This window comes from Haliaeetus albicilla, chromosome 2 (assembly GCF_947461875.1).
Source record: "Haliaeetus albicilla chromosome 2, bHalAlb1.1, whole genome shotgun sequence".
Classification (NCBI taxonomy): Eukaryota; Metazoa; Chordata; class Aves; order Accipitriformes; family Accipitridae; genus Haliaeetus; species Haliaeetus albicilla.
Genome location: NC_091484.1, coordinates 61,544,706 through 61,564,552, shown reverse-complemented (window position 1 = coordinate 61,564,552; position 19,847 = coordinate 61,544,706). Strand labels below are relative to the sequence as shown.

The following is a 19,847-nucleotide window of genomic DNA, read 5'->3' as shown; positions in this document are numbered from 1 at the left end:
GGGTTTTTGAGTCATCTATTTAATGTTATAGGTTAAGAAAGTCTCTTTTGTTGAATTAAAAAAAACAGAGGAAACTTGAAGCATTTTCTTAGAGTCTTAATTTTCACAGATGCTTAACTGTTTCACTAAATTTGATCTAGTTTGCTTACACATATGTAAGAATTCACCTGTATGGGTAAATTCAATATGACAATTGCTTCCCATACTTCAGAGAAATCAAGAAGAAATAAGAAAAGGCTTGGCTCATGATGTGGGCAGTCCTGTGAAGTTTTAAAATGAATTTGATATAACTAGAGGGAAGGGAAAGGGGGATTGTTTATCAAGCAGATTGAAGTGAAAGCTTTTAAAAAAAAAAAAAAAAAACCACCACAAAAATACCCCAACACCCCCACTGCAGCCCCACTCCCAAAATAAGACAGCATCTTCCCTGCAACCCCAGAACAGGGTTCATTTAACCTAAAAACTCTTACCAAACTGGAAAGAAAAACCAAGCCTTAGATCAATATACTTCAAATTACTTGCATGCTTGAGGTAGAGGTGTTGCTGAACTGTTTGATCTTGCTAGATCTTATTATTTAAGTAGAATATGCAATTGCTGTGTTTGTTGGGTTTTGGTTTGGTTTGGTTTTGGTTTTTTTGTTTGTTTGTTTCTTAACTGAAGCAAAGTCTCTGTAAACTACATATTTTAATGAGTTGCTGTTGATATTTTTCTTTGAAATGAAGCTGAAAGTTCATTTATGGGATATTACAGTGCAGCCACTCTCTTCCTAATGCATTGAAATGCCATGGCAGAAGTGGAAGCAGTCACACGTGGTGAGAGGCATGCTGCTTCATACAGCAGTGTTGCTCTCCACGTTCTCCATCTAGCAGTGTCCAAGCATGCTGCTGGTGAGAAAACAGATGGGTGACCTGTGAAGTCTGAGGCTAACAGCTCTTTCTCAAGCGTAACCTCAAAGCACAACTCTGGTTTGGCTCATGGTATCCTTGAATTAGCAGAAGTTATGCAGCTTTTTTGGTGATTTCCATCCGTCTTGACCCCATTAAAACATCAGGGGATGAATTACTGCTTGTGATCTGAGAGCTGAGTTGAAGGCTTGCCTTATAGGAAAACAAGTTTTCTTCTAAAGAGTCATCAGAAATATATATTCAAGAAGAAAATATGAACTTACTTAATTGTCTGTATGTGTTACTAATAATTTCTCAAATCAGGTTACAGAGTCTTCTAAGGATTTCTTTTGTTTTTACTGCTCACCCACCCACCCCCACATACGTTTCCCAAAGTTTGGTTTTTAAAACAGGAAGCGAACAAGTATGAAATAGGCAGGAATATTTTCTTCTGTCTACTATGATAATTCAGATTTTAGAAGAAGTACTTTCACAGTGCAGCATGAAAGTTACTACGACTGCAGACAGTTGCCCTTTGCACTCTGATACAGCAAGCTGTTGTGTATATCAGAATGTTTTCAAAGGATATGCAGTGTCTTGTACTAAAACAGAAACCTCTAAAATCAAATTATTAGATGATGCAAATCAGTGTAGTTCTTTCGACATCAATGAATTACAGTTTTTAGTTCAAACCTTAGATGGGATTGATGGCTATCATGTGGTGATCCATGAATAATCACTCAGAAGCCTTCTGCGGTAATCTAAGACTACAAAAATAAACCAAATTGCCTGCAATTTTTCATCTTTCACTCTTTGTTCATGGCACAGCTTCATTACCTATCTTCTAATCTTTCTTAAAAGGAGTTATTGCAAAGTACTAAAGTGTCTTGCTTTTTTGTGTTGCCTGTGACTTGTCTTGTGGGATGTGGGGTAGATGCAAGTGTGAGAGTCTTGTGGGCAATTTAGAACTTCAGGGTGGTTGCAAATGTAGGATTAGTGAAGGAGAGTAGCAGGTAAAAAGCTTGTATCCTGTGGGAGACCACTGTAAATAGATTTATGTGGAGATTTGTGTCTGTACTTACCCAGACTGACCCAACACCGTCATAGATGATTAGTCCTATTATTGATATAGTCTGGTCTTGGTAAACAAGAAATTTTTAGTGCTTTTTCTTAAAAAGAGAGAGAGACAATGTCTTCAAAAATAAAGCTAAGGCAATTTTTTTTTTATGTTGGTAGTCTGATGTTTATGGAGTTGTAGTCTGAGAATCGTAACTTAGTATGCTAGCTGTGGTCCAAGTAAGAGGAGTTCTTCAATAAATGTATGGAAGTGCTAAGTAATATTTTTCTCAGTAACATAACAGCTAGGTTCATCTTCAGTAAGATACAGAAGTAGCTACCCCCACTGTCCTTGTAAGGACATCCTTTATCAGCCTTCGGCATGTGGGTGAACTCCTGAGATGCTTGGTATCTCTATTCACCTTGTGGTCATGGTGGGATTTATTAGAGCAAGTATGTCTAAAACAGTAAATACCACTTCTTCAGTTGGTTGGAAGAATTACTGGTAGGTAATATAAAGTAGATGATATGACAGTTTTGGTTTTTTTTCTCCTTGCATCACAAATACCTTGCTTTCAAGTGTTAGATAGGGAACAGTAGGCCACAAGTTGAATGTAGGTTGTCGTCTTACCTGCAAACAGCATAGGTCATCACTATGCTCTAAGCAGGTGATTAGAGTTATTAGTTTGAGAGCAGATCTTCTCATGTGTTGTTCTCATTGGTTCTTTGCTGAACAGCATCTGGCTTTTATTTTTTATCTTGTTGCTACATCCTAACCTCTAAAAGTAACAATAATGTTCTTTCAGCCATGTAAATACTTAAATCTTGGGTTTCTCAGCCAGAGAGGTATTCTGCAAAGTTCTGTAAACTGAGAGTTGGTCAAATTTCATTGCACTGGGTGGGCCTGACCATGGAAGTTGTTGGGCTTGGAGGAACCTTCTCATCAAAGACTATATTGATGTACATGAAAGTACGTTAGTATGTTGTTACATTATAGCAGCCAGGATCTCTAATTTCTATTTTTTTAACTTGAGTTCATTATTGCAGGCTATATTTTCTGTGAGGCAGTATGTGAGAATGAGATGTTGCAGTGCAAGCCTGGCTCTCACATTGCCTTCAAGCCCCAGAACACAGCAGTGCTGCAGCAGCTGCTGCACTGCAGCTATTTCCCTTCCTTCGGAGAATCTCTGATAACACTAAAAAAGCTTTTCAGTCTTCCAAATGTGTCACTTGGAGGATGAAATAACAAAGGCGGCTGCATTCCTTGTGAGATATTTGCAGCTGATAAAGGTTTTGAAATGTGATATTTATGTTATCTTACTGTGCTCTTACTTCTGTTTATCTGCTGCCTGGGGGGGGGGGATATGATAAAAATCTTGTCTCATAGCAGTGCAGAGTGTGATGTTTTCAGTTTTATTGAGTAAAAGGTGTCAAATCATCGCAGGAAATAGCTGGTGCCTTTATTCATTGTGGGAATTCACATTGCTGAAGAAACATTTAGTAATGTTCAGAAGTACAGGGAAGTAACTCAGCAACAGTGAGCAATTCAAGCTGTAGTAATAGGCATGCAAAGACAGGTAGTTCTTAAAGAAGCAAATAGATTTGTGTTAAAATTGATTTCTTCTCTCTCCCCATCCCAACCTCCAGAGAGAGATACAAATGTAGATTTAGTCATCTATAGCCACCATTCCTTACTGGCATATTCAGTGCAAACTGTGAGGAAGTACACAGGTCACGTATGATTACATCATAAGTCACTGTTGAAAAGCTGCTGGATTTGCGGCTAAACTGAAAATCCTGTGGGCAACTTTCTCCTCTTTATCCTCTTAGTGATATCTCACCTCTGGGCAGTAAGATTTAATGGTTTGGGGGTTTTTTTTGTTTGTTTGTTTGTTTTTTCAGGTTAATGACTTCACAGTCCTTTTTTAAGCATCTTTCTGTGCATTCTATCTTTATAATTTAAGTTCTTCACTGAAAAAGCTGCTTTTCTTCCTCTCTTGTGTATGTGCAATAGATTACAAATTTAGGATTTTGAAATAATTTAACTTGGGTGATTGGATATGTGGCTTTGCATCTGTGTATGCTAATTTTTTTTATTTTTTTTTTTTTTTTACAAAACCCAAGCCTTTTTACTTCTTAGTTTAAGGCTTTTAAAACTTACAGTGCGTTGATTTGCACATTATATTGTATGTTCAAATTAAATATCTTGAAACACAGGACCAGGTTTATTATATTTAAGTGGTGAGTTTGTCTGCAGGAGTTTATTAATAGTCTCTGTATTAGAAAGTTTTAACACTGAGTAGCTCAAGCTGTATATTTAGAGGTTATTTTTGAGGAGGAAAGCTGCGTATGTGGGGATGTAAAGGATCTTGACACATTGGTCTTACAAGGTTTGTGGTGTTTTGAGCCATGTTCTCTATGTTAAACTTCCTAAGAAGTTTAGGCTTGATACGAATAGTTCTTCTCTCAAGTCAGTCGTTCTTAAAACTCTCCCCATGTGTCTAGGTTAATCTTTTGCAAATGGAGTCAGACTCTGGAATAACAACTCACTTGCAATAACAATGTTTTTAGTGTGACAATTTGGATTTTGACATTGAGGGTCAACTCCCTGATCTTCCAAATTTTTTCTTTTGGCTTTGGGCAGCCCAGAGACATGTCTGTTAAGTAGAGCTGCAATATTGCAGAATTGAATGATCTTAGCAGCTTGAATTATCAGCAGGTATGATGACATGTTTAGGCAGATGAAGTGGTGTGGCTAGTCTCTAAATGATTGCATTTTCTTGTTTTTAGAACAAGAATGAACATACTTTGTTTATGGTGAAAAGTTCAGCAGCTTCAGTAAGAGAAGATCAACCTCATATTTGATAGAGAGCAGGTGTAAGGTATATTTCTGTCACACTGCTGAGCCCACAAAGTAAAACCCTTGCTCAGCATTGTAGCTGTCTCATAGAGTAGCCTAGTCCAAGCCCAGAGGTTTGCCATAGGGACAAAGAGGCTGTGGAAACGTGGGTGCTCTCTTGGGTCGTTTGGCCAACTTAAACTGTGTCCATTGTAGAGCTGATAATTTTTTTGAACCAAGACAGTCTCTGGCTATGGTGGAGAGTAACAGTATGAACTGCAGGAAATGTTAGATAGTTTCAGAGCTGACATTAGTTTAAAGTTGTGGTGCATCTGGTTATTGAAATGGGGTCTGCGCAGGTTGAGTTTTGCTCTGTGCAATGAATTTGTTTTTCTTAATGGTTTCTGCGAAACTGTTTCACATGTAAATAGGTATGTTGTAATAGTCTGGTGAGTGTAGTGGAAGCTATCTGGTATGTTGTGTGTTTGATAAAGTCCACGTTATCCTAGAAAGCAAAAGAGTACAAACTTCGCTGCAACTCATTCCTATTTTTTCAGTAGTGTACTTGGCTGGGGACACTGGCAGTGTTTCTTATTGTTCTCTCCCCATTTGTAGGAAGCAGAGTGGGTCATGGGGCGGGTTGTATTCTTTGGTCTATCAAAAAGTTCCCATAGGCTGAAAGAAGCAGTGTAAGGCAGCCCTTGACAGGCGATGACTCTGTGCAAACCACTCTTTATCACTTCTGTCAGACTGCTGAGAAGGTTCTTTTATCATGCATGGAGTAACCTCAAACATTGCTTCAATGCTGAGGGGCAGAAGCATGCTTTCTTCGTCTCCATCTCTGATATTTCCAGATTAGACTGTAAGGTGAGGACAAAGCATTTCCTATTCGTAACAAGCAATGACAGAACAAGCAGAGAAGGAAAAGCTTCAATTTAGCTAAATTAAGATCACATGACATTTTGCTGTTGTGCTACCAGCCCTGCAGATGTTTCCTTTCTTTCCAGTTTAAGGATGTAGCTATTAAGAGGGGAGGCTTTTGCTAATGAGCCTATAAGAAAACAAGGAAGCTCTCAATTCCTTTTTGTTTTTTAATGTTTTTCTGACTAAATTTAATACTATGAGCTCCATGTTTATTATTGTAAACACTAAATGCAAGATAACAAAAACATATTGTTTGCATCTCTGTCCTATGAAGTCCCTGTACTTCTTGCTCTGTTTCTTGGTGCTGTTGCTTGAAATTGACTGTTACTCTCTGGAAGTATAAGGCATGATCTCCACTGAAGTGCACGTCATTAGCTTTGAAAAGAATCTTGGTAAAGTAGTACGGTTTTTGGATGTGGACAAGGTACTAGAAACGTGTATATAGGCGCACATACACAAAATACAGTATACTTTTGTGTGTGTGTATGTATGTATAAAAATAAAATAAACATTTATATGGTTGATAAGGATAATTTTAATGAGTTGAAGTATGCTAAACTTGCTAGTATCCAGTGTTTAAAGGGAGAGCTGATAAGTTTATGTATACATTTGCATAATCCGGTGATTAGGTGCTAAGTCTGGAGAAGTCCTGTTTGAGCTGTGGTGGAGCACTAGTCATGCCAGACCTGATCTTTCCCTTCTTTCCCTGAAGTTCAGAGCATAGTGCAAAAAGTCCAGGTATCAGAACTACAGTATAAAAAAACCAGAGCTTGTTCTATTTAAAAAAAAAAAAAAAAGCTACTTCAAGTCTAGCCAGACTTGGTAGGATGGGATTCTCCCTGCTTCGAAGTAAAAAAACTTTCTGGATCTGCCTTGGCCTGGGAAGCTGCATGTTGCTTTCATTCAAGGAAGTATGTCCAGCTAGGCTCAGTTTACAGAGCCAGTTGGTGTCACTGTGTAGTTTAATACAGAGCCAGGTAAACTGAACAATTTTCAGTTGAATGGACACATGGAAGTGACATTCTTGAGATCATTCTTTTTCAGACTGACACATGTCACGAAATCCTAAAGTGGTTTGCCAGTGTAAAGCTAGTTGTGTTGTGATGGAGGGACTTGATTTCGAATCAAGAAGATTTAAGTTTTTCAGGCATAGGCATTCTCTAACCCTTCTTGCTTTTCTGTATTTGAGTTCGGGGGAGAAATGCAATATAAACATGTGAGCATTTTAAGGTGAGGGAGGAAAGTAAAGGTTGCTGTAGACAGCTTTCAGCTTTGCTTTTCAGGTCTTGTACAGTAGTGATGAGACTTGACACGAGCACCATTGTGCTTTACTGAGCAGCCTTTCATGAACAGTAGAGCACAGTAAGGAAAGTTTAAGCTGTGTAATAAGCTGCATGTGTGGAGGTTTTTATTGTTTGTTTTTCTGTGTGTGCCTTGACCTTTTTGAGAACTGAAATCCTTTATCTTGAAAATACTGTTTCTCCTTTGAATGATTGTGTTTACTACAACAGTAGTTATAAAAGTACACAGAAACATGTGTCCCTCTGTCCTTCTTCCACCCCCAAGCCAGCTCTGTAGCCTGCATGGTGCATGGCAGTAATGCATGTCTCCTTCCCTGTGCCTCCCAGCCATCTGCCATGCTGGCACAGACACTTTGTTTTTGAAAGGTTGCAGATTTCTCACTTCATACATTTGGAGTAGTCATGTGTTGCTTTCTTGAGCCTCTCTCCTTACCTGGGCTTGGTTTGAGGATGTGATTTTATGTATTTTATTGAATTGGGTTATTCAGCTCTGAGATGGATTTCAACGCCTGCATTGGTGTCCTCACCAATTTCTGCTGCAGACAGGCAGCCACTGCGTTTGTAATTGAATTAAAAGAATATTCCAGGCTTGTATTCCATCTGGCTGGGATTCAGACTCCTAAAAGAAAGCGGTAGGTTTGCTGCCAGGACCACCTCCTAGCAAATAGCTGAATTAACTTTGGTTAGTCCCCCAAAAAGGACCTGTTGCTGTGGCCACCTGGGCTTAGTGCCCTAATGGCGCATTAAAATGATAAAAAGCGGGCTCCTGTGAGGGAGACACCTACACCTGTGGTCACACCATTGAGTGATGTTCACATTTTTATTGCCTTGCCCTTGCTCTGAAATGTCTCGTCTTGTTATGGTTATCGGCAAGACCCATTCGGGGGTTGAGTGAGGGAGAGCTGCTCACAGAGACTGCCTTGCTGCTGCTGGTGGCCGCTCAGGGCCCACCTGACCAACCAAGGTGAGCAGCAAACATGGAGAAATGGCATTGCCCATCCTTGCCCTTAGTCTTATGGCAATCACTAATAACTTCTGTTTTCATGTTGTTTGATATTGAAACTTCGTTGTAGTAACTTTCTCTCCGTCTGGAGTCATAAAGGATTTGGATATTCTAGAGAGATAGTTCAGTTCTTTGGTTTGTTTGCCGTTATTATCCTTTCCAGTTACTGCATCCCCCTCAGCTGCAACTCAAGAGAAATGTTAGTGTTGGGGAGTCTCAGCAAATATCCTGCACTTCATGTATGCGTAACACCACCCTGTAAGAGATGAATGGGTTCCCCTGGTGACTCTGAGAGCCAACACTTTCCTGAGTTTCGGAGTTGGAGAAGTCTTCCTCTGGAGACTTGATTTTTCTTTTTTTTTTTTTTCCTTTTTTTTTCTCCTGCCTTCATGAAGAGCTGCTGCATGGAAGAAGAGCTGTGCCTCCCAATTCCAAAAGGAGACTATCTTCTGCTGTTAGCAATGGCCCCAGAGAGGGGGCCCTGACTCAGCCAGTTTTATCTGTCTCTCTGAATGCTATCTAATGGTTGTATGTGTGAGGACTCGTGCTCCGTTTATCTCCACGTCTCAGCTTTCTCTTGTGGTGAGAGCGGTTCTGTAGCTGTTTGATCTTTTGAGCTTTGAGGGCTTGTTTACAGGTTCATTTCCAGTTTCAGGTGCTTCATGGCAAGGCAGCCTCCTCTTGATAACTACTGAAAACAGGCTCAGCAGTTACTAGCATTGGGCAACCAAGTCCTTCCTGCACCTTTCTTAAATACATAGCACTGAAGTGGACAGGATGGAGGCAGATACCTTCTGCCTCATGCTCTGAGGGTCTTGCTACCAGTCAGTAGGTCCAACACAGTCTGTTGGGTGGGATCCATTTCCCTGGGGCCCGTTCTGCAAAAGAATGGAGGAATATTTAAGGATGTTCTGGAGTAAGAAACACTTTCCTCTTCTGTGGTTCGGTATGTCTCTGTCTCAAACTGCCTGATTCTTCTGTTCAGGGTATGCTTCTGCATTGTCACTCTGTAGATAAAGGCTAATTCATCCTGAACTACTTTTCACTCCAATCTGCTATGTTGTGGTTGTGTCTAATTTTAGTGAAGTGCTGTTAATAAAAAGTACGTGTCAGCACATCATAAGTGTCAGCAATTACATAAATAAATTGTATTTACTGTTGCGTAGTGTATGTTGTACTATAAATTTGTTGTGCATGTAAGTTGTATATTGAGAGTTGAACTCATTACTGGATAGAGGGAAGCTTTTATTAACTTTATAGTGATTTATTTCTACTTAGCAAAGTTCTATTTGACATACGAACAGGAGGTGATTACACTTAGCCATACCTCACTAATGTTTGTATTTCTAAAAGGTAGACAAGAAAAAAGATGTGCTTTCTGAATAAATTAGAAATCACAGGAATGCTTAATGGCAGGTTTGAACGTGATGATAATTTAGTTTGAGGAGAGTATATACACAAGAGTCAGAGATTACTCCAGTTTGACACTCAAAATACTGAAATGTTTGGGATGATTTGTTAGTAAACTATACAGGCTAATTTTGGTGTTACTAAAGAAGGGGCAGCTTCTTTGAGTGACTGCTGCATACTACCTTTGGAACTTAGCTTAAAGTTTCATAACAAGTCTAGCACGTATAGATGTTAAATATTTAATTGATGTTTTTCTCCATTTTTTTCTCTGTCTCTTCCTTTTTGCAAATTCTAGATGCCTTTTTTTAATGGTGTCAGCTAGCATCAAAGACCATGTATCTAGGATTTTTATAGGTTTCCTTTTATCCCACCAATTTGGCAGACTGATTTCTGACCATCAGCGTGGGTTTGGAGATAGTCATGGTTATACCTTCTAGCTACCTTGTGACGAGAGAAAATGATGGAAGACTTCCTTGAGGGAAGGACGCTGTCAGTACATATACTGCCAGGTTATACTTCCTGCCTGAATTTCTATCCTTGGCAGCATCCTTCCTACCTGTTTAGGGGAAGACTACGGGATTTTGTCGAGCATAAAAGTCAGTCAGAAGTTTGAACAAGTGGATATTTGACATGGAGGCCTAAAATTGTTATGTAGGTTTTGGGTTTTCTGCATTCCAGTTTTCCTGCTGGCCTCTTTGCAGGATTTTTTTTTTTTTTTTCAGTAAGGGATGAACATATTTGCTGAGGCTGAAAGTGATGGAACTCACTTGTTTGTTTTGAGGAGAAAGCTGTGTCCTGAATACCTGGAGGATGGATTTACTTAAGGTGTCACCTTTGTGTCAGTAATTACTTTCTTCTACTGGGAATGAATTAATTCTCTATAAGATGCTGTTTGTACATTACAGTTTGATTTAAAGACATTAGAAATGTTTTATCTCACCAGGGCATGAGACTCTTTCAGTATGTGATCATAGTATTTGTCTTTATAAATGTGACCTATCTCCCTTGAAATCTTTGATGTATGAGCTTGAGAACTGAAACGAAAAGACTCACTTTGCACCTTGTGTGAATGATCCTGCTTTTGAGGTGGTAAGATAAAACATTGGCTGGCTTTCTCTGGGTGCTGGATATACCTCCCTATACTGCAAATGAGGATGGAGATAATGCATCTCAAAGAAAAGTTGTATAACCTGTTCTTTGGCTGTCTTAAATGTCTGTGTTGTATGTTTATTAAAGGAAGTGTAACATGTTTTAGGAAGACAGAGGAGCTGTGTGTTTTGGAGGGTTTGTGGTTGTTTTCTATCATATCAGAGGACCAGGGAACCACGCGTTCTCCAACGGATTAAACTTTTACTCTGAGTTTGCTTATATGCAGGAGTCCAGGTCTGTGACCACAGGATAAAATAAGGTTCAAGGGGACACGCTGTCCTCTAGACATGATACATTTCTTTGCTTCATAATTTCTGATCAGATGGGTGTGCCAAAAAAAATTTTTTTTTTTTTGAGATATATACTTATTGTTGCTTCATTTGACTTTGCAAATCCCTTTGCTAGAAGCTTACAGTTGTCTATATGGTTGAGACTAAAAGGGTCACTGGCTTATTATAACTTTATTTAAAAATCTCAGTGGAAGAACCTGGTTATTAATGAAACAAAGGCTGACTTGCAGTGAAACTTGCCATTGTTCTGTGGGTAATGTTTTCTTGCCCATAGAGGCAGGTTTTTTCCTCCCATTCTGTAGCCTTAGCCAGAAAGGACTTTTTTTTTCTTTTTTTTAACTGTTACCTTTTTAAAGGAACTTATACTTTGTCACATTAAGATAAGATCAAACTGTTCTAGAAAAGCCTCTTTCTTTTTTCTCTGAAATTGCAGATTTAACGGGGCAGTTAGCTAAGCGATAGCTAGTTGGGTACAAAAACTAGGGAAAATAAATTACCCAGTACAAGAAATAGCACTGTTTTCAAGTGAGCCCAGCATTCATTATAACATTTGGAATATCCTGTTGGTGTCTTGGGATGATTTTAGGGATTAATAACTATATTCAAGATCCTTTTTTACTCTGGTTTATGTCAGTAGTTAGTAAAATAAAAAAAACTTATATGATGGCTGTTGAATCAATAAAATCAGGTACCATCAGCCCATTTTCTGTTTAGCATATGTCCATCTAGCTGAACTGCTATTTCAGGTATCACATTTCTTGGTAGACCAGCTAAAAGTTGAACATTGCTAAATGCAGCTGAAGCAGGCCCTGCTTAGCACAGGCTCTCTCCATGCTCTTATTAAGGTATTGATAAGTAAGTCTGCTGGTTGGTCTGCTGGGGGTTTTTTGGGGGGTTTGTTGGTGTTTTTTTTTCTTTTTAAGTACAGATTTAGGCTCTAGAAAATGTAGTTTGGGTAACCCTTACATTTAAAATGAGACTTTTATTTACCTAATTTATTTGTGAAGTGTTCTATATGGTAAAAACAAACCAAAGAGATTTAAAAAAAGTGTAGAGCAAATCTGGATGCCAATCCCAAGTGTCTTTAGAAAAAATTTTGAACTTGTATACTGAACACAAAGATAAAATAAAGATGAAAATTGATTACTCACACCAACTTTAAAATGGCTTGAATGATTTTTCAAGAATCAATAGTGCAATATATCAATTATTTCTTGTGTTCACTGTTATTCATCTATGAAGACAGTATTCAGAACTCAGAGTATACCTATTTATCTGTTTAGATAGTCAAGATGACAGTTCTTTATTGATAGCTCGTATTGCAATTACCTATGACTGTCACTTAAGGATTTTTAGCGTGTTCAATATAGGTCTGTCTGTAAATTGATGAGGAGATTAAAAATCAGATGGGCTTTGGAGAGCATGCAAATTGGATGTGTTCGCCTTTTATTTTTTTTTAGCCTGATATAATGGGAATTATTGATTTGAGATTTATTTTTAATTGGAAATAGTACAATTTACAAACATCAATGCTATTTACTGATTTTACATAATTCTGTTATTGTGTGTTAAGCTTCCAGTGATTCATGTAGTTCTTCAAGATGCCATCTGATTTTTCATGGATGCTTTCATTGCTCAGAAAAAAGGGTTAAATACAATATTAAAAACAAAGTATGCATTTTAGAATGCACTTAAGCATCTGTTTTATGTCCTTGTGATTGCATATAACAGGAAATGATGCTTCGAGATACTTTGTGCAGAAATGTTGTATGAAGAACTCCTGAGGGAAATGATGCTTGAATAATTTTTAATAGCCTGGGATTCTGCAGTCCTTGAACTTGATTGTATGCATTCTGATGTCCCTTTTGAGCATTGAATCTGTTAGAGAAACAAACATACAGATCTTCGGTAAGGAATATGGCAAAATAATCTTTGGTTTGTTAGATTTTATATGAAATGGAAATAAAAGAAAGCATTGTTGTGGGTTGACTGTGGCTGGAGGCCAGGTGCCCACCAAAGCCACTCTATCACTGTGCCCCTGGCCCCAGCTGGACAGGGTGGAGAAAATATAACAAAGGGCTCGTGGATTGAGATAAGGACAGGGAGAGATCACTCAGCCAATTACTGTCACAGGTAAAACAGACTCAACTTGGGGAAAATTAACTAACTTAATTTATTGCCACACAATCAGAGTAGGGTAAGGAGAATTAAAACCAAATCTCAAAACACCTTCCCTCTGCCCCTCCCTTCTTCCCAGGCACAGCGTCACTCCTGGATTCTCTATCTAGCCCTTCCCAGTGGCACAGAGGGATGGGGAATGGGGTTACAGTCAGTTCATCACACGTTGTCTCTGTCACTCCTTCCTCCTCAGGACGAGGACTTCTCACACTCTTCCCCTGCTCCAGCATGGGGTCCCTCCCATGGGAGTCAGTCCTCCACAAACTTTTCCAGCATGGGTCCTTCCCATGGGCTGCAGTTCTTCATGAACTGCTCCACCATGGGTCCCTTCCACAGGCTGCAGTCCTTCAGGAACAGACTGCTCCAGTGTGGGTCCCCCGCGGGGTCACAAGTCCTGCCAGAAAACCTGCTCCAGCATGGACTCCTCTCTCCACGGGTCCACAGGTCCTGCCAGAAAATGTGCTCCAGCGTGGGCTTCCCACAGGGTCACAGCCTTCTTCGGGCATCCACTTGCTCCGGCATGGGCTCCTCCCCGGGCTGCAGGTGGATATCTGCTCCACCATGGACCTCCATGGGCTGCAAGGGGTCACCAGGGCAATCTCTGCTCTGGCACCTGGAGCACCTCCTCCCCCTCCTTCTTCACTGATGTTGATGTCTGTGGGGTTGTTTCTCTTGCATATTCTCACTCCTTCCTCCAGCTGCAGTTTCTGTGCTTGCCGCAACTTTTTTTGCCTTCTTACGTATGTTATCCTAGAGGTGCTTGGAGCTGGCTGGCATTGGCTCTGTCGGACATAGGGGAAGCTTCTCACAGAAGCCACCCCTGTAGCCCCCCCGCTACCAAAACCTTGCCACACAAACCCAATACAAGCATTCATTCTCTTGAAGTGCAAATGAGCCTACCTGAAAGACAAATCACCTTAAGGATATGAGATATTTATGTATTCATAACTTGATCACTATCATTTTTGGCTTGTAAGGAAAACCATGCAGGAGCTCTGTCTTTAGTAACGTATTCTTGCTTATGCTAAACATCATCTGTTTCTTGCTTGCTGTCTTGCATCCCTGTTTTATTTGTGGTTTTGAAAACTTTTCTTGTTCCTTTTTAAAGCCTTCTCTGGCAGTGGATATTCTGGTGGGTGTGCTGTGGTTGGACATGTCACAGGGTTACTCACCAGATGTTGACTCTCTTTTCTTTATAATTCAGAGTCTATCTTGTTCTTAGTGGTAGCTGAAAGTTGCTGTTACTGAACATGTCTCACATTTATTATTAATATTGGCTTTTTCTGTTGCTCTGTTGACGGGCCTCGCAGGGGGTCCAAGGTCGGCATGAAGACAACCTTTCACTTCTGGCATGCTCTTTCAAGTAATAATGATTTGACTGTGGAGTACCATTGTTTATGAATACTGACTTGTTAGTTCAGCAGCTTGGTGAATGCTAAAAGTTTACATGAAATTACAAGGAAATCAGAGGTTCTCTTCTCACTACAATCAAATGCTGCATCTCCCATTTCTCAAGTCCTCTATATGACTGTATTTTGAACTCAGATTACAGTATTCTTGTATATGAACTTCAGTGATCAGTTGTTACACATACTAAAATTACCTTTTGGCTGATTAGGGAGGTTTTTGTCAGAAAAATGATGCAAGTATATTGCAGACTTGTATTTTCAGTGCTACATTTCAGCTTGCTGTTTACCAATATATAAGGATAGTTATTTGCTTATTAACATTTTTTTGATGTTGTGTGATACCTATGGTTGTTTATGATTGTTCAAAACTTTTGTATCAAGCATTGCCTATAAAAATTTGAGAGGAGAAACAAAAGATGGCAAGGAAATGTTAAATAGATGGGTTGCTGCCCATCACTTAATAGAGGAAATCACTGTCATTTTTTAGAGGCCAGTGATATTTTTTTATTATGAGCTATTTCTTTTGCCAGTTTACTAGGATCAAAATGTTCTTACTGGCTTGAGTTTCTGCTCATGTCATGAGATTGAAAGGCTGAGAATGGACACTTATTTGTGCAGAACTGAAAAACTGCTGTCATGTTCGGAAGCTGAACAGATTGGTGGGGAATATCTCAATAACAAGCCTCATCCTTAGGCTAAAGGATTATGTAACTTTTACCTTAATCTTTGCATTGCTTGAACTTTAAACCAATCATCTTGGCAATTCCACAGTTCTCACTCATTTTTCATTTGTTAGTCATCTAACTGCACAGTCTTTTCAGTTGCACACTAACACTTGAAAAGGTGAATGAAGATGATAGATGAGGACAGACTAGACTGAGTTCTAGTCCTTGATATTTATCATTGTTCTTTCCAAAATCTGCTGATAATCCTTCCAGGCTGTTTAGAGCATCAAAGTCCTGTCAGGCTGCTCTGGATTCTCTGTGTTTTCTGGTTCCAGAAGTGGCTCCATTTCTTGGCTTGGCTGTAGCACCAAGACCCTTCTCCGTTTGTATGTTCTTCCTTGCTGAAGAACAGGGCTGTTGGAGGTAAGGAGGCTGGTCTTTGAAGCACTGGCTAGTATTTCCTTGTCCTCCCTGTTGGATGTACCAAGATGTGGGTTTACGAGGACAAACCATAGCATCTGTGTAAAAACGTGTTGTGTTTTACATACCTGAATGCAGAATGCTGTTCTGGTGGGTTAACTATCTCACCAAGCAGCTCAACATTTTCCTTATAGTAATATGTGTTGCTGTCATTGTATTCAGAGTGGAAATGCTTTGCCTTCTCTGTAGTTGTTGATTGGAGTTGCCTGGGCCCACGTTGCTGATAAGCACTGCAGTTTGAGATCCCAGGTGTAAGACTGAAGCAAAAGGGATTATTTTGGAGCAGCCTAGGGAGAAAACTAAGCAGTAAATTCTGACACGTATCAGCCAGTTGCTGAGCCACAGCAGCAGAGCTACAGGAGGACAAGAAGACTATTATTTCTGTTTGAATACCCTTTGAATAGGCTATAGGCTCTGGTATCTAAATTTGTTTCATGCATCATTGAACTAGAATATTTAGAGGAGGGTCATAGGGTTTTGCATGCTTTCTTTGTATGTTTTCTGCCTTTGATTTGAAATGTTATGTGTGGTGTGGCACTCACTTTGAAAATTGAAATTGAAGATTTCATATAAGGCTGAGAAGATAAATGTTTTTGTAATAGTGTGTTTCTTGAGTCATACGTATATAAAATTACCCTCAAGGAAAAAAGTCTTATTTCTGCATGAGACGAGTGATTGCAGTAGGACTGTAAAAGGAAACTAGACTTTTTTACTTGTGTGTTTAGAATTTGCATACTGAAATGTTCAGAGAAAGTAGCTAAGGGTGGAAAAACAAAGGTGAAGTCAAAGATATGACTAGAGGAAAAGTGTGTCTTGCTGAAGAAGCCTAACCAATTGTATATGTTCTTCAATTCTGTTTTATTTGTTTTAAGTGAGCAGATACTAGTTGAGAAAACTGTCTGCATTATAAGTGAGGAAGAGAGGAGTTGGGTTTGTAAGTATGTGTGAGCTATGTGCGCCCAGAAATGGGGTCCCAGAAGACACATGTTTGTATCTGAAGTAGAAAGCGAATAAAACATGCAAGTTGTACGCATTTCTTGTGGTTCATTTGAGTCTTTCACTGTTGTACTTTGACTTTCTTAATATCTATCTTCATTTAAAATTTAAGAGTAATTCTGTATGTGATACAACGAGATGTGTAATGCTGTAAGGGATGCTGCTTTACAGTACACATTTCTTTTGAAAATATTAGTGATCATCAAGTTATTTTGGTTATGGGAGGAGAAATTACATTTTTCAAGTGCACAGGAATGTTTAGTGATTTATTTATTTATTTATCCAAATTACAATTCTGTGTGTGTCTTTTTTATTTTAGGCATCAAAAAATAAAGATGGAAAAGAGCAGAGTGAAGCTATATCACCATCGGAGGAAGAAGAAACTTTCTCTTGGCCTGGTCCCAAAACTGTCGTGCTAAGGAGGACATCTCAGGGTTTTGGCTTCACCTTAAGACACTTCATAGTTTACCCTCCAGAATCTGCAGTACAATTTTCTTTTAAAGTAAGTGAAATTAATAATGAAGCACTTATTTATAGCTTTATTATACTTTTTAGGGTCAAAAATCCAGCTTGCTCGAAAGTAAATGCATGTATAGATGTGTATTACACAGATGAAAGATCCCATGTGTGTAAGGTGGGGGGGCTTACTTATCACATCATTTGATAGCCATGCAGTGATCTATTCCAAGAAAATGGAATTGACTCTGAGTTCACCCAAGTTAAAAATACTTCTTAAAATGGGTAAGACCAGTAGTTATTGCAGAATATGGAAATATTTCACTGTATAGATTTTTTTTTTTTTTACCCAAAGCCAGTGTCATTAGTCTGTACACCTTTTCAAGTGTAGACTTCAAGGGTGGGAGGTTTGGGGTTTTTTTCTTTGTTGTTGCTGTTGTGTTTTCCTTTTTATTTTTTTTACCCCACCCCCCAACCCTCCCAAATTAAAATTTGTCATACCATCATACTAAGAGAATAGCCTGGAAAAACATTAGTTTACCGTAGTTTCTAACTGAGTATTCTAAAATTAATGTACGTTAGAAAGACAGGTTGTGTTTCTATATTATGCTCTTTCTGCTGAAAAGAGCAACAATCTGCAATTCCCTGTTAGTCAAGAGACAAATATATACAAAATGTGTACAGGCCTACATTAAAGGATAACTAACTTATATAAACTACTGTAAAATATTTTAAGTTAAAACAAGTAGTGCTAAATGTTAAGTAGCTAATTGGTCTGCCTTGCTCAAAGGGTATATGTATTCTCTTATGTGACTGAACCTTTTGAAAGTTGCTGTAGTACCTAGTGTTGTGAAAAAGTCCATTTAATAGTGATAAAAATTTGAATACCGAGAGAGGGTTTTTCCTAGTGAGTTCAAATAACATTTGCTCATTTTAAAGTCATCAAGTATGCAAGTTCTCATAATCCATGCCACCTCTCAGTTTTGCTTTTGCTTTTCCAGTTAGGCATAAAAATAGATTCTTATCAAGATGGGGAATGGTTAGTGAAGCTTCATGTTCTTTCCAGATAGCTAATTGACTCGTGTCTCTGCAGGATTCTTTTGTTAAAGTTGTCTTTTTTTTGCCTGTCCTCAGTGGCTATAAGATTTCTTTTGAAGTAGAAAAAGCTTTGCAGGAGAAAGTTGGCACACTTTTCCAGCTAACTTCAGCTATTTAGCCTGCATTTGAGTGCCCAAATATTTTCCCCTTGACAAGGAGTCACTGAAGCTAACTGGAAGTAAGACTATTAGCAGTATCAGGTGATCCCAACATTTCTGTCCTTCAACATGGGTTATAGAGAGTCAGCCAAGAGCAGTCTCTGGTTGAATTCCAATGTGAAACAGAGGAAGGAGGGTGGGGAAGCCTTAGCTGGGCAGAACATTCATGTGCACTTGTTAGCATCTCCCAACAACAACCCCTATTCATGTTGAGGGTGAAAATAAACAGCATGAGCAGGATTAATCTCCTTGACTAAGAAGTGACTGGGGTAGGTTTCTTCCTGAATGTATCACTAGATCTCTCTGAGGAGGTCAATATATTTTTCACATGCAGAGGGAGGTAGGCACAAGGAAGGGCAAGTAATATAAAAAAGAAATGTCAGCCCCTCCCCTCTCATTCACATCTGATGGTTTCTGAGAGGCCCAAGCAGTACGTAGTGAGCCTCATACCTGTAAATCTCAAGACGTGTCCTGAAGTCCTACCTCCCTCTTTTTCTGCAAGAGAGCTCTTAGCACCTTCTTTTTCTCTGTTTCTTCTCTGATATGTCAGAATCTGGTTAATTTATTTCCATTTCTGTCTGGTTTTGGAAAGGAAATAATGAAATTGTTGGATAGTTGTAATACCTTTATTCAGAGATTCATCATCATATCTAAAGATGGATAAGGTTCATTTGGACAGAGCCCTGGTCATTACTTCTGTAAATTAACCTGAATTGTTATATTCTCTTTTCTTCCTTTTAGTGTCAATGAGGTGGTAGGAAAAAAAAGAACCGACCTTCAAAATTATTACTCCTGGGTCTTCATAAGGTGGCTTTTATAGAAGTCTGTGTATCTAAGTTATGGTACTAAAGAATGAAAATCACCTATTGTCAGCCTGATCGTAATATAAGGCAAACCTGATTTCTCTGCCATTCTTATTTGACCAAAGATCCTATTGGTTACCCAGCTAATTATAGTCTCTGTCACTGATTCTAAGCTCAAGTATCATTCCTCTCTCTTTCCTCATTGATCAAAATTGTAAGGGCCTCAGAAGGTGGAGGTGTTTAGTTTTGCACACCTTAGAGGTAGTATAATAATGGTAACTATGATTTGGTTTTCTGACTGTCTTGAATCTTGTAGTAGCCTTGTCCCTTCTTCACGCCTGAGAATGCAGGCAGTAACCTCTGACATAAGATAGAGTTTACAGCTGGAAGTTAAAGATGCCATTGACATAACAGCCAGAGTTACTCAATCTTCTACTAGTTTCTCAGAGCCACAGTCCTTTTGTTATCGCAAGTGTCAACCTGATGCTGGCACTTTCCCTTTAGATCAGTGCAGAGGTCTTTTCTTACCCCAGGGAAGGCTTTGCATTCTAGCTCCTTTGATTTCTTTCAAGGTAAGCTTGCCCTAATATCTCTAAATCTTACTGCAAGTCAACATAAACTGGTAGAGGTAGTGAAGAGAAGGAAAAGCATCTAAAAGAGATTTCCTTCAAACAATCTTTCCACATTCTTTGTGGACATATATGGTTTTGGTTTTTTTTAATATGTACTCTTGGTTCCAATTCAGAA

The 19,847-nt window shown here is 39.0% G+C and overlaps 1 protein-coding gene across 6 annotated transcripts in view; it reads left to right on the top strand.

Moving 5' to 3' along the window:
• ARHGAP21 (Rho GTPase activating protein 21) overlaps positions 1-19,847 on the top strand; it is a 124,324-nt gene that overhangs the window by 36,319 nt on the left and 68,158 nt on the right. For all 6 annotated transcript variants that reach the window (XM_069777095.1, XM_069777086.1, XM_069777079.1 and 3 more), the window contains one exon: positions 16,905-17,087. In XM_069777095.1, coding sequence (XP_069633196.1) covers positions 16,905-17,087 — 183 coding nt within the window. The remainder of the gene's footprint in view (positions 1-16,904; positions 17,088-19,847) is intronic.